Raw genomic sequence first — 14,346 nt, 5'->3', positions numbered from 1 at the left:
TATATTTAGGAACATTACTATTTGCTAATTTAGGAAGGAATAGTACTACACATTGTGGGCAAGTAACTACCGGTAGTGTGTTTAGAGTCCTTCAATCATCTCTACCCTAATTTTTCACCCACACTGGTGTCCATTTCATTTATTTTCTAATAGGGGCAAGCAGGGCGATTTTGTCTAATATGACTTTGCAAACTTTAGAAACATGTCAACATTTTGTGCTTCCTCTTTCTTTCAGTGTCCATTTTAAACATAAATGTATTTAATTTTTCTTTGAATTATTCATTTATCAATAGTTAAAACGTGAGTGTCAGTGGGGGATAAGTGAATTCAGGTGATGCTTTATTTTCTGTAGAGATTAATTTTACAGAGGAGCTGTGTTCTGAAATAATCTCAGATGATTACTGAGCCGACATACACCCCTGTGTGCTCCAAAGATGTCAGGGGAGATTTATGCCTTATAAATATGTGTATGTGTGGATAATACAACTGCATTGTCACCCAACATGCCACATGAATTTTATTTTATATTTATTTACCTTTTTTTGGATTTTTTTCTTCGGATCAAACTTGCTGCTATTGAACTGACCCTACCCCCCCCCCCCCCATTCATAAAAAAATTCCTTTTTTAGAGGTATTACAGACAAAATCTTGAAAGAAGCCAAAACAACAACAACCAAAACTTTATATTGTTTGACAATTTCAAGGCATTTGCATGCTTTTTTTTTTTTTTTAACTTAAATTTTTTAGTTTTTATTTTATTTTCATTCTTAATTTTATTCAAAATGCTTGAAACTATTATTACAGTTATTTATTTTTGTCTCATTTCCAAAATTCAGGTAATGTGTCTTTTATTTAATTCATTTATTTTAAGCACTTATATAGTACTGTCAATTTACGTAATATATACTGAACATTCACATCAGTCCCTGCCCACAAGGAGCTTACAATCTAAGGTCCCTAACTCACTTTTTTTATATATACACACTAGGACAGTGATGGTGAACCTTAGCACCCCAGATGTTTTGGAACTACATTGGGACTGTATGCCGAAATATTACTATGTAGTAATAATAATAATAATGACCAACAAACAACTGAGGTGGGGTAAACTTGGCCGCAGGCCTTTATTACTGGTATTTAATATAACGATCATATTTTATTACCATATATATCACCATAGGTAAATATAAATGCAAAGGCCCGGATTTTCATACCTCGGCGCATAGTTATGCCGGCATAGCATATCGAATATACGCTACGCCGACGTCGCGCAGAGCGGCGAGCACAGTATTCACAAAGCACTTGCTCCCAACGTTGCGCCAGCGTAACGTAAAGTCTTCGGCGTTAGCCGGCCTAATTCAAAGTAGGTGGAAGTGGGCGTGATCCACTTAAATGAAGGCGGTTTAGTGTTAAAAATAGCGCCTAAAAAAATCCTCATCTGCAATTCCAGTGTGAGAGCCTGAGTGCTTTCACACTGGAGTGGTGCTCTGGCAGGACGTCAAAAAAATTCCTGCAAGTAGCTTTGAGGCGCTCTCTGCAGCCTGAAATAGAGATGGGAGGGGGAGGCATTCCAACTGGACCCCAGACACCCAGTGTGAGGAATTAATTATTGCACATCAGCACTCATCAGCCACTGAAAACTAGAACCCTTCATGTCAGGAAGAGGGGCGGCTCTTCCCCCGAGCACTGCCAGAAGGAGGGGAGAACTCTGGCACTTCGGCGCCCCCACCTCTGCAGGTGCCTGTGCACCCTGCCTAGGATCGGCCCTGAACTGCAGAGCATCAGTGTGAAAGCAGCCTTAGGCCCCTTTTACGTGATCGGTTCAACCCTCCATTTATCTCTATGGAGCAGTGATGTTAACGGTCTTGTATCCCTTCCATTTGGGCGGATTGGATCAGTGGGCCCATAGAGTAGAGTGGGTTGTGTCTGTGTCCTCTTTCCATATGCAGAGTTGACACGAGCATGTCATCCACCCGCGCCGCTCATTGTGGCCAGCGACCGGTTACTAAGCCGCTTAAGTAGCCCTCGCTCTTCAAAGGGTTGGGCACCCCTGCTGATATTGTAAACTGATGATTTAGGGCCTTTATCTCAATTTCCTGTGGTAGAGTGCAATTTTCTGGCAATCACTTTGTGGTAAGTCAATCTTCAGAATGGATAGTTGTCATTTATAGCAATTTATAAAGAATTTAACATGTTACATTACTTCCAGTGATAAACCAGAAACTGTCTCATGTATTCTGCATCCAATCATATTGAATGTTGTTAAGGAATAAGAATATCAATTCAAATAATACAAATTGTCTTAAATCATGTCCTCAAATGGGTTGCACGGCTGACTTTTGCTTTATTTCCTTTGATTTTCATTCTTCGTTTATCATATGATATAAAATATTTTTAAAAAATAAACTATAATGAGGAATCAGACGGTTCTGACTGAATTCTTACTGTCCGGATTGTCTGATCTTTCAGGTCTTCAGCTTCCTCTCTTTCTCTTCTTCCTCCTCATCTACCTTCTGACATTCATCTGGAATTTGCTGATCATCGTCCTCATCGTCTCCGACTCTCACCTCCATGTTCCTATGTACTTCTTCCTTGGGAACCTGGCCGGTTTGGACCTCTGTTGTTCTTCAGTAACCATCCCACGAATGTTATTTGACCTTCTCACCAAGAGAAGAAAGATCAACACAACAGCTTGTATAACCCAAGTCTTCTTCTTTATGTTTTTTGGTACTTCTGAAGCTCTTCTGTTGGCTGTCATGTCCTATGATCGATATACCGCAATTTGTCAGCCACTACATTATGTGCAACTCATGAGTTGGAAAGTGTGTGCACAGTTGGTGTCCATTGTGTGGTGTCTCGGTTTTACCAATTCTTTTGTTCACACACTTTCTGTCCTAAATTTAACATTTTGTGGATCAGATGTTTTAGAAAATTTCTTCTGTGATCTGCCTCAATTTTTTCAGATCTCCTGCAGTAACATCTACCTCAACATTCTGCTCCTCTTTCTCTTGGGTGGGTTCGTTGCAGGTGGTTCCCTAATACTCACCTTCCTGCCCTATGTCTATATATTCAAAACTGTCTTGAAATTACAAGTTAAAGGTAAAAGAAGTAAAGTTTTCTCTACATGTACCTCCCACCTGACAGCAGTCTTCATATTTTATTGTTCCACTATGTTTAATTATTTTCATCCAAGTTCCGGTTATCATTTCCCTGGTGCCAAAGTAGCACCCGTCTTTTATGCCACGCTCATTCCTCTTTTCAATCCTCTGATCTATAGTCTGAGGAACCAGGATTTCAGAACAGCATTCCGCAGGGTATTTCAGAGTATCTTCTCCTTCGCTATACAGAATTCATCGAAGCTTAAGCCTCATTCTTAAATACAAAACATATATAAAAGTATATATACAATTAGCAAAGTATTTTACTGAAGGAGTAAGGACTGTTCACATATCAATTTCATTTACTTTGAATATCCAATCCTATTCCAGAAAAAAATCCTTTTTTTTTTTTTCAGTTTTTTTAACTACTTCAGATCCACGCTATAGCCGAAAGACGGGCTACATCCTGGACCTACTTTGCCGGGAGGGCGTCAATGGACGTCCAGCCATTCTTGAGCAGCCTGCGTGCCCCCTGCAGGGAGCGCGCAGCGTGCTCTCTGATCAGCGACACAGACAAATATAGAGAAATATGCACACAATATTGACAGCTGATCATGTAATCGGCTATTTTTTCTCCTCACACTGATAGCGTAAGGAGAAAAAAGGAAGTGCAGGGACATGGCTTAAATCAGGAAGTTCATGGGAGGAGCAAAGGGTGCACAACATCTGGACATTGGTCCAGGCACCCCTTATGGGTACACACTGTGCCTGGGACTGGCTGAATCGGTTGGAATGCGTATTACTCCATTATTCAAAAGCCGCGCCTCCTCCTTGTGCTGTTCCGTGATAGGCGCCTGTGTTCCGCCTATCACGGGGGTCCTCTCGTCCGAAGCCGAGAATGAGAAGACATCCGTGATAGGCAGAACACCGAACAGAGGCTCTGCTGGGAAACCAAGTGTTCCGCCTATCACGGAACACCACAAGGAGGAGGCGCGGCTTTTGAATAATGGATCCCCGAGACAGGTACCGGCGTATAAGATGACCCCCTAGTTTTAAGGCAAGTTTTTAAGCCCAAAAGGTCGTCTTATACGCTGGAAAATAAGGTATATATATAGGGGTTTTGGGAATGCTGGCATTCAGCAGAGCTATTTGGGGAGATTTCACTACTGGGATTCCTGATACTTTCCGGATAAAACAAAACATCTTATTCCAGAAACCTCTAATTTTCGGGCTATCCCACATGTGGGTGTGTTTTTTTTATATATTAAATAATTCAAGCAATTTAATTCAAAGTGAAAAAGATTTTAACTAAAATATGTATGGAATCTATATGGAAACCCTAGCCAGCCCACACTTCCTCGCATGTTCTGCAATAAAGGTGCAACACTGAAGAACAGTCATCCTTTCTATGGTGGGATTATGATGATGTGACCTGACATTGCACCCAACTTTCATATTGAGGAGGCACATGTGTGGGATGGTGCTGTAATGTATGTTTGGCAATACACAACATACAGTATCTTTGTCTTTTGTTGTAAAATGTAAAGCAGAACTTTGGTTCAGAAAAAAATGTATGTACTGTATATTACCGTGTTTCCCCCGAAAATAAGCCCGGGTCTTATATTAATGTTGGCAACAAAAGACACAGTAGGGCTTATTTTCGGGTAGGTCTTACCATGTAATGTGATGTCTTCTCTCCCCCTCCCTCTCCCTGCCTGACAGGAATACCCAGTGTGAACTTGTAAAATCCTATAATTCAATCTATTACAGGAGTATATAATGTACAATGTGTGTGTTTCTGTAATATAATTGTGCCAAATACCTTCGTTATAGCGCCGCTCTGCACTTCTGTGACCCGCCAGAGCTCTCTTCCCCATAATCATATTACAGAAACACACACATTGTACAATATATACTACTGTAATAGAGTGGATTATAGGATTTTACAAGCATTTTAAACTAGGGCTTATTTTCGGGGGAAGGGCTTATATTGCAGCTCTCCTGGAAAATAATGCTAGGTCTTATTTTTGGGGAAACACGGTAGTATATATAATTTTGTATGCCTATTATAATTTTGTTCAACTATTTTCAATTCTGCAATCTTCAATTTCAAACTTTTTGTAGCTGGATAAACATTTATCTGTGAATTAATACATAAAGTACTAAAGCAAAACACAATTGTTTTATTTCTATTTTACTGAGGGATCAATTAGTGATGCGTTATTTCCTGTAGAGAATAAATTTCCCAATGAGCTTTGCTTTAAATTAATCTCAGATGTATACGCATCCAATCTTCACTCCTGTGTGCTCCGGGGATGTCAGGGGAAATTTCTGTATTATAAATATATGAACGTGGAGCAAATAAAACTCATATATTCAACATTTATACCAGACTGGTGATTTTATTTTATTTGTTTTATAGATACTGTTGGTTTCTTTTCAGAGTATGCTTAAATATTCATAGACATTTAAAAAAGGATCCATAAGTTTTCTTGCTTAGAGTAAATTTATTTCATAACACTTGAAACCAAAGGATCACGTTATTATTTTTTGTGTCATTTTATATTTAGGTAATATGTCTTTTGTTTTTTTGAATGTTGGGCAGATAAAGAGACTCATTTTATATCAGGCCAAAGCTGATAAATATGATGCCACTGTCACTCTTTCCAATTACTTTATATACTAATTTGTGACAATAGTCTGTTGAAATTACTTATTTGAGTGTTATATGGATACTGTATGTGATAGGTGGAAAACACAAGGCCCGCAGGCCAAATCCGGACCATTTCATGTGGCCCTCAAACCTCTCCTGCAGCTGCAGGAGAGCTCCAGCCCTCCTCCGGTCCTACTCCAGATCCTAAGGCCGCTTACAGACAATCAGTCCATCCGATGAGAACGGTCCGAAGGAAAAAAAATTAAAAATGAATTAAAAAATAACAAAACAGTAAAGTTAGTATAATGTGAAAGATGATGTTACGCCGAGTAAATAGATACCTAACATGTCACGCTTTAAAATTGTGCACACTCATGGAATGGCGCCAAACTTCGGTACTTAAAAATCTCCATAGGTGACGCTTTAACATTTTTTACTGGTTACTATTTTCGAGTTACAGAGGAGGTCTAGTGCTAGAATTGTTGCACACGCTCTAACACACGCGACAATACCTCACATGTGAGGTTTGAACTGCGTTTACATATGTGGGCGGGACTTGCATGCGTATTTGCTTCGTCTTCAATTCTGCGCGAGAGATAACGGGGACAGGGGCATTTTGAAAAAAAATATATATATTTTTATTTAACTTAACTTTTTTTATTTTTACATTTTAAAAAAAAAAATCATCACTTTTATTCCTATTACAAGGAATGTAAACATCAAAGCTTCAGGGTACAAAGGGTGAAATAATATCCTCACCTTCTTTAATTAGGCAAACATTTAGTGATTTCTACCAGTCCTTATATAATATACCCCCAAACCAATCTTCAAGCCAACTTGACAATGAAGAGGATAAGGTAACATCCTATATAGCTGACACTTTGATACCTACTTTGGCGGAAGATATAGTAGAAGAACTGGAAACCATAATCACTGAAGAAGAGGTTGCTAAGGCTATTTTTAATACCCCGGGAGGTAAAAGTCCAGGTCCCGATGGCTTTACGCCAAAATTCTATAAACACTTTTCTCCTCTTATTACTCCCTTTCTAACTAGGGTATTTAATCCTATAGCAAATGGATCTACATTTTCGAAACAAACGCTGGAAGCACATATTTCACTCATCCCGAAACCAGATAGAGATCTCTCGTTGTGCGCGAATTACATACCTATATCTCTAATTGGGGTAGATGTAAAAATATTTTCAAAAATTTTATCAGGCCGTCTACAACCACTGCTGCCTCAATTAATCCATTTAGATCAGGTTGGTTTTGTCAGTGGTCGAGAGGCAAGAGACAATAAGCTTAAAGCCCTCCTACTGACGGACTATGCCCACACCCAAGAGATTCCTTTATGTTTATTAACAGTCGATGCCGAAAAGGCGTTTGACCGGGTTAGTTGGAAGTTTTTACGAGCGTCCCTTTTACAGATTGGCATGGGTCCCTGTATGATAGCAAGGATTATGTCTCTATATCAATCGCCCTCGGCTAGAGTTAGGGTGAATGGATCGTTGTCCCCCGCTTTTCATATCTCCAATGGAACACGTCAGGGATGCCCTCTCTCGCCATTATTATACGTTATAATAATGGAGCACCTTGCAAATGCACTGCGACAAAACGAAAATATAACGGGCATTCAAGTAGGCCCCTTACATGAAAAATTGGCCTTATTTGCAGACGATTTATTATTATTTGTAACAAAACCAGACATCTCTATTCCATCTATACTTTTAGAATTCCAGAGATTTAGCGAAGTTAGCAATTTTAAAGTTAACTGTAACAAATCAGAACTTCTTAATATATCTGTCCCGCAAGAAAAAATTAAGCGAATATCGAAGAACTTTTCATTTAGGATTTGTACGGAGTCGATTCGGTACTTAGGGACCAGTATTTCAGCGACACCAGTACAACTATACTCCCTAAATTTTCTCCCGATGCTCAATAAAATACAAATGACCCTGACATCTTATGCACTTAAACGCCTTTCTTGGTTTGGTAGAATTAATACCCTTAAGATGGATATACTTCCTCGCCTTCTATACCTGTTCCAAACAATTCCAATCCATCTTCCGGTGGTGTTTTTTCGTAAAATTCACCGGCTATTTTCTAAGTTTATTTGGAACTCAGTCCAGTCAAGAATTAGTTTTGGTACACTATCCCTTCCAAAGAATAAAGGTGGAGTGGGGGTACCGGATGTTTCGATATACCACAAGGCAGCTATACTAGCACGTATTACTGACTGGTTTCACCACTCCGCCTCGAAGCAATGGGTCCAATTGGAAGGTCACATGAATCCCATAGATGTATGTGCCCTTCCATGGACCTCGCCCATTCTTCGAAAGGGCCACTCAATACCAGTAGATCTTACTAGACAAACATTGTATATTTGGGACCAAGTGTTACCCATATATAAAATATCAAAACAATTGAGCCCTATGACCCCTTTTTTTGGAACGCCAGATTTTTTTCCTGCCCTACACTCAACCAAGTTCGGCCGTGGTATAAACAAGACCATAGAAGAATTGTCCAAGTTCTTCAGTCAGACTCACTAACATTGGTAGATTTTCCATCGACCAAGATCCCCCAGAACCCTGCGCAGTGGTTACAGAGACATCAAGCCTTATGCTATATACGATCGATTCCTTCAAAACAGGATTTCTATGCTGAACCAACTGCATTTGAAGCTTTGCTGCTGCAAGAAGAACCATTATCACACTCAATTTCTATATTATATTCCATCCTTTTGCTCTCAATCCATCCAGACCTCCCCCCGTTCACGCGGAAGTGGGAGAAAGAACTTCAAGAGAATATTGCTATATCCGACTGGCAAAAAAGTTTTATTTTAACTCATAAAACCTCAATAGATACAAGATCACAAGAAAAGGCGTATAAGCTGGTGAGTAGATGGTATAGGTGCCCTTCTGTAATGCATCAAATCAATCAAGATATACCTGATATCTGTTGGCGTTGCCTGGAGGCAAAAGGTAGCATGTTACATGTCTGGTGGGAGTGCCCCCCGGTGAGATGGTTCTGGGAACAAATTTTTGATTTATATGGAAAATTGGAGGATACAGTAATTTGTGCATCACCCAGAGTGGCTCTCTTAAACATGAACCCAGGCCCCATAAAAAAGGCAAGAGATGAGGTGTTGGGACACTTTATAGCAGCAGCTAGAGTAGTTATTCCTCGATATTGGAAGACAAGGTCAGTACCTTCCTTGGAGGAATGGGCAAAGGAACTGGATCACTCTAGAGACTTGGAATGCCTACTGGCACGGGAAATGGGAAGGGAAGAGCAGTCCTCTCATATCTGGTCTGTATGGACCGAGTTTCGAAAATCAGATGAATTCCCAATATGGGTTAAACGGAATCACACCGACGAGTAGCTATGGTGGGGAGATCAATACTGATTGGTTACTATTTCCTTCTTCTTTCACCGCTATGTTCTTAGTTTATTATTTAAATTTTCTTTAATTTTTTTTTTCTTATTTCTCTTTATTTTTTATTTTTTTGTCTTCCTATGTTTGTTTGTTCGAGGCTCCAGTTAAGACAGTATATACTATGTATCTGTATGTTTTGTCGATACGACTATAGTACAATTGTATGTATATCTGGGCATGGGAAAAAATTCAATAAAACTCAGATTGATAACATCCCTTGTAATAGGAATCAGTGTGACAGGTCCTCTTTATGGAGAGTGGTGGGGTCAATAAGACCCCACATCTCTCCTCCAGGCTTACAAGCATGAAATCGGTGAAAAAAAATCACAGAACAAATGCCGCGATTGCGACTTTGTTTACTTCCGGGTACCGGGTGTGACGTCATAACGTCACGCCCGGGCCTCCGACGGTCATAGAGATGACTGGTGACCATCTGGTCACCAGTCATCTCTATGCTTTCCAGGCAGCGCCGACCGATTCGCTCTCCGGGCCCCGGATGGCACGGGAGAGTTCCGGAGAAGCACCGGATGGCGGCTGCCTATAAGAACAATCAAGCAATGGAACCGCCGCTTTGATTGTTCTTATCGTGCACAGAATCGGCGGCTGAAGACTGCGATATCTAAATGATGCCTGTAGCTGCACCCATCATTCAGATATCACCACACAAAGTGGAGGACGTCATATGACGTCCTCCCATGGACAAGTGGTTAAAAAAGAACAAATTTTAGCCCAATTTTTTTGCATAATGTGAAAGATGAAGTTGCACCGTAAAAGATACCTAACATGTCACACTTCAAAATTGAACACACTTGCGGAATGTACTTAAAAATCCCCATAGGCGATGCTTTAATTTTTTTTTACTGGTTACATGTTTTGAGTTACAGAGAAGGTCTAGGGCTAAAATTATTGTTCGCACTCTAACGTTTGTGGCGACACCTCACATGTGTGATTTCAACACCGTTTTCATATGTGGGTGGGACTTACGTATGTGTTCGCTTCTGCATGCCAGCACATGGGGACAGGGGCACTTTAACATTAATGTATTTGTTTAATTGTTAATTTTACTTAAAAAAAATGATTTGACACTTTTAAAAAATAAAATACAATTTCATCACTTTTATTCCTATTACAAGGAATGTAAACATCCCTTGTAATAGGAATATGACATGACAGGACCTCTTTACAGTGAGATGTGGGGTCAATAAGACCCCACATCTCACCTCTGGGCTGGGAAGCCTAAAATAAAAATAAAATAAAAGCGATCACGGCTTCCAAGCCGAGGCGGCACCGTTTTTTTTTTTTTAATGCAGAGGCTAAGCATGACGTCATAACATCGCACCCGGCCTACGACAATCATAGAGACTCCGGCGACCATCTGGTCAACCAGAAATCTCTATGATGTACTTCCGAGGCCGGCGGATCCATTTCTTGACTCACCGATCGCAGCAGTGAGTCGGTTAGAAGCACCGGAGGGTGGCAGGAGGGGGGTATCCCCCTCTCGCCACCCGTAAGAACGATCAAGCAGTGGAACAGCCGCTATGATCATTCTTATGGGGTAGGGAATCGCCGGCTGAAAACGTCAATATCTGAATGATGCCTGTAGCTGCCCCCACCATTCAGATATGCTACCACAAAGCGGGGGATGTCATATGACGGCCAGCTGTCGGCAAGTGGTTAACCTTTTTCTACCATCGTGTTTCTAGGTTTCTAATTCAGTCACTTCATCTCTAGGGACTGTAATATTAAAAAAATAAAAAATAAATCAGATTTAGGTACATTTTACACCAACACTAACAGATTGCACATTGATGAATGAAAGCCTTATCCTCATTTCATAAAGTTATGTTTTCACTTGTTGGCAGATGTCACTGCCAATTGAACTCTATATAGAGAAAAAAAGAATAAATGTACCGTATTTTCCAGCCTATAAGACGACCTTTTGGATGCAAAAAAATGCATCCAAAGTCGGGGGTCGTCTTATACGCCGATGACAGTGTCCGTCAGGCTGCGGGCATTAATGATTTAAAAGCCACGCCTCCTCTTCAGACTGTTCCGTGATAGGCGGAACACAAATTTTCCCAGCAGTGCCTCTGTTCAGTATTCCGCCTATCACGGATGCCTTCTCATCCTCGGACGAGAGGACATCCGTGATAGGCGGAACACTGAACAAAGGCTCTGCTGGGAAAATTTGTGTTCCGCCTATCACGGAACAGTCTGAGGAGGAGGCGCGGCTTTTGAATCATGGATGCCCGCAGCCTGGAAGCCAGAATCTGCAAATAAATAAGGTAGGGAGATCGTCTTGGCCGGCACAGTGGGGGCAAGTGATGGCACAGTGGAGGCAAGTGATGGCACAGTGGAGGCAAGTGATGGCACAGTGGAGGCAAGTGATGGCACAGTGGGGGCAAGTGATGGCACAGTGGGGGAAAGTGATGGCACAGCGGGGGCAAGTGATGGCACAGTAGGGGTAAGTGATGGCACAGTGGGGGCAAGTGATGGCACAGTGGAGGCAAGTGATGGCACAGTGGGGGCAAGTGATGGCACAGTGGAGGCAAGTTATGGCACAGTGGAGGCAAGTGATGGCACAGTGGAGGCATGTAATGTAATGTAATGGCACAGTGGAGGCATGTAATGCAATGGCACAGTGAGGCATGTAATGTAATTGCACAGTGAGATTTGAAAAAAGCCTGTTTCTGTCAGCGGGTTGTTTCTGTCAGCGGTTGTTCCGGCTACCCCTCAGCTTCCAGAAAGACTAGTAGGAAGTGGGTCGTCTTATATGGCGAGTATATCACAAAACCCAAATTTTTCCTGGAAAAATAGTGGGTCGTCTTATACGCCGGCAAATACGGTACTAATTTCTTAGACTGAGCAATCAGGGCCTTTCAGACAAACAAAGCTATTACTGTATCTAATTTGGGGTTCTAATCATACAGGTTGAACTGCCTGGACATTGACATAAAAGACACAAAATACAATGATAGTTTTAGTTTCTGAACCTATAGGAAAAACAGTTTTTAGTCTATTTAATGATGATCAATCTAAATTGCACTCTTCTTAATACATCCTACAGTAACATTGATGCTTCAGCCAATATCTGAGAATTTTGGTAAAGAATTATAATAATTAATTTGTTGACAGTAGCAAGAATATTTTTATCGTTTTTGAAATATTTTCATGGGAAATCAGACATTTTTAAATGAATTTTTTCTTTCCGGATTATCTGATCTTCCATCTCTACAACTTCCTCTCTTTCTCTTCTTCCTCCTCATCTACCTTCTGACATTATTCTGTAATTTATTGATCATCGTCCTCATCGTCTCCGACTCTCACCTCCATGTTCCCATGTATTTCTTCCTGGGGAACCTGGCCGGTTTGGACCTCTGTTGTTCCTCGGTCACCGTCCCAAGAATGTTATACGACCTTCACACCAAGAAAAGAAAAATGACAACAAAAGCTTGTATAACCCAAATCTTCTTCTTTATGTTCTTTGATGCCTTTGAGGTGATTTTGTTGGCTGTCATGTCCTATGATCGATATACGGCTATTTGTAAGCCCCTGCATTACGTACAGATTATGAGTTGGAAAGTGTGTGTACAGTTGATGTCCTTTGTGTTCTCTCTCAGTGTTATGAATTCTTTAGTTCACACACTTTTTGCCTTCAGATTAACGTTTTGTGGATCACATATTATAGAAAATTTCTTCTGTGACCTTCCCCAATTGCTTAAGATCTCCTGCAGTGACATCTACATGAATATTTTGCTCATCTTTCTCTTTGGCTGTTTCCTTGGAGGCGGGACTCTAACATTAACCTTCCTGCCCTATGTCTATATATTTCAAACTGTTCTAAAAATGAAAGTTAAAGGCAGCAGAAGTAAAGTGTTCTCTACGTGTACCCCTCATCTGACAGTGGTCTTCATATTTTATTTCTCAGTTGTGTATAATTATTTTCGGCCAAGCGCTAACCATCAATTTGTTGGAGACAAAGTGGTGTCTGTCTTTTACTCCGTGATCCTTCCTCTCCTCAATCCCCTGATCTACTGTCTGAGGAACCAAGATTTCCGAACGGCATTTAACTATGTTTTAACCCCTGCACGCCTATGGGTAAAACCAATCTAAATGCCTAAGCACGATTTTGAAACTTTGACATGTGTAATTAAAACCGTACATATCATTACAAAAAAAAGAGTAGTACTACTGCGCTACCATGTGAAAAACTACAAATAAAAAAACCCAGCAAAAAACATTAAATGATAAAAGCTGCGTATCATAAAGGTGAACCAAACCAAATAATATGAAATGAATAAAGATAGCGCTAACATCAACTAGTGCAAGGTGAGTACAGTGAGTGCAGAACCGACCTTCATAAAGATTCAGCCAGAAACTCCACGATATGTAGGGAAGAGAACAAGAGAGAGAGGACAAGCCTCCTAGTGCAACAATGTATGACTCGGATTGTAGTCCCGTCACATAGGAGCCTATGTGACGGGACAATGATCCGAGTGAGGAGACCATCACACTGAGCGGCAACTTGATTTTGAGCCTGTGTCAATCGGCGGATCCGTGAGTGCACACACCGTCGGTGTAGTCCCTGTCCCCCCCTCCTTTTCATACATTGTTGCACTAGGAGGCTTGTCCTCTCTCTCTTGTTCTCTTCCCTACATATCGTGGAGTTTCTGGCTGAATCTTTATGAAGGTCGGTTCTGTCTATCTGAAGCAGTGAGGAGGAGACGCCGGCTGATTGCCTGCAGGTCTTCATACGGGTCTATTCCATTAACCCATTATGGACTCACTGTCATTTTTTGGATAGAAAGTTTTTCAAGAGTGTTGTTGTTTCTTATGTTCTATTATTCACTGTTGATTACTATACAGTATTAGCACTCACTGTACTCACCTTGCACTAGTTGATGTTAGCGCTATCTTTATTCATTTCATACATATCATTACAACTACTCTGTGCATCCAGGAGGTTTAACCCTTTTTTTTTCACAACACATTGGGTTTTCATTTGGTGGTAAATGGATAGTTTATGATGTTTTTTATTGTTATTAAAGGCAATCTTGCCAAAAATAGTAACCTTTCCTTATTTGCCTCCCGATGTAAAGAGTGCCCCTTGTCCTCAGTGATGACCGTAAAGTGAATAACTCAACACCAAGTTCACTATA

General features: G+C 40.7%; 2 protein-coding genes across 2 annotated transcripts; both read left to right on the top strand.

The window, feature by feature from the left end:
- The first annotated feature begins 2,411 nt into the window (after window positions 1-2,411).
- LOC120942852 (olfactory receptor 5B12-like) lies at window positions 2,412-3,377 on the top strand. The gene has a single exon (XM_040355777.1). It carries the CDS (start codon window positions 2,412-2,414, stop codon window positions 3,375-3,377), a length of 966 nt encoding a protein of 321 aa, XP_040211711.1.
- Window positions 3,378-12,358: 8,981 nt separating this feature from the next.
- Window positions 12,359-13,314, top strand: LOC120942573 (olfactory receptor 146-like). The gene has a single exon (XM_040355552.1). It carries the CDS (start codon window positions 12,359-12,361, stop codon window positions 13,298-13,300), a length of 942 nt encoding a protein of 313 aa, XP_040211486.1. The 3' UTR covers window positions 13,301-13,314.
- The last annotated feature ends 1,032 nt before the right edge of the window (window positions 13,315-14,346 follow it).

The sequence above is a fragment of the Rana temporaria genome, chromosome 6 (genome assembly GCF_905171775.1).
Source record: "Rana temporaria chromosome 6, aRanTem1.1, whole genome shotgun sequence".
In the NCBI taxonomy this organism is placed as follows: domain Eukaryota; kingdom Metazoa; phylum Chordata; class Amphibia; order Anura; family Ranidae; genus Rana; species Rana temporaria.
Note: the sequence above shows the minus strand (reverse complement) of the source record. Positions and strands in the feature narration are given on the sequence as shown.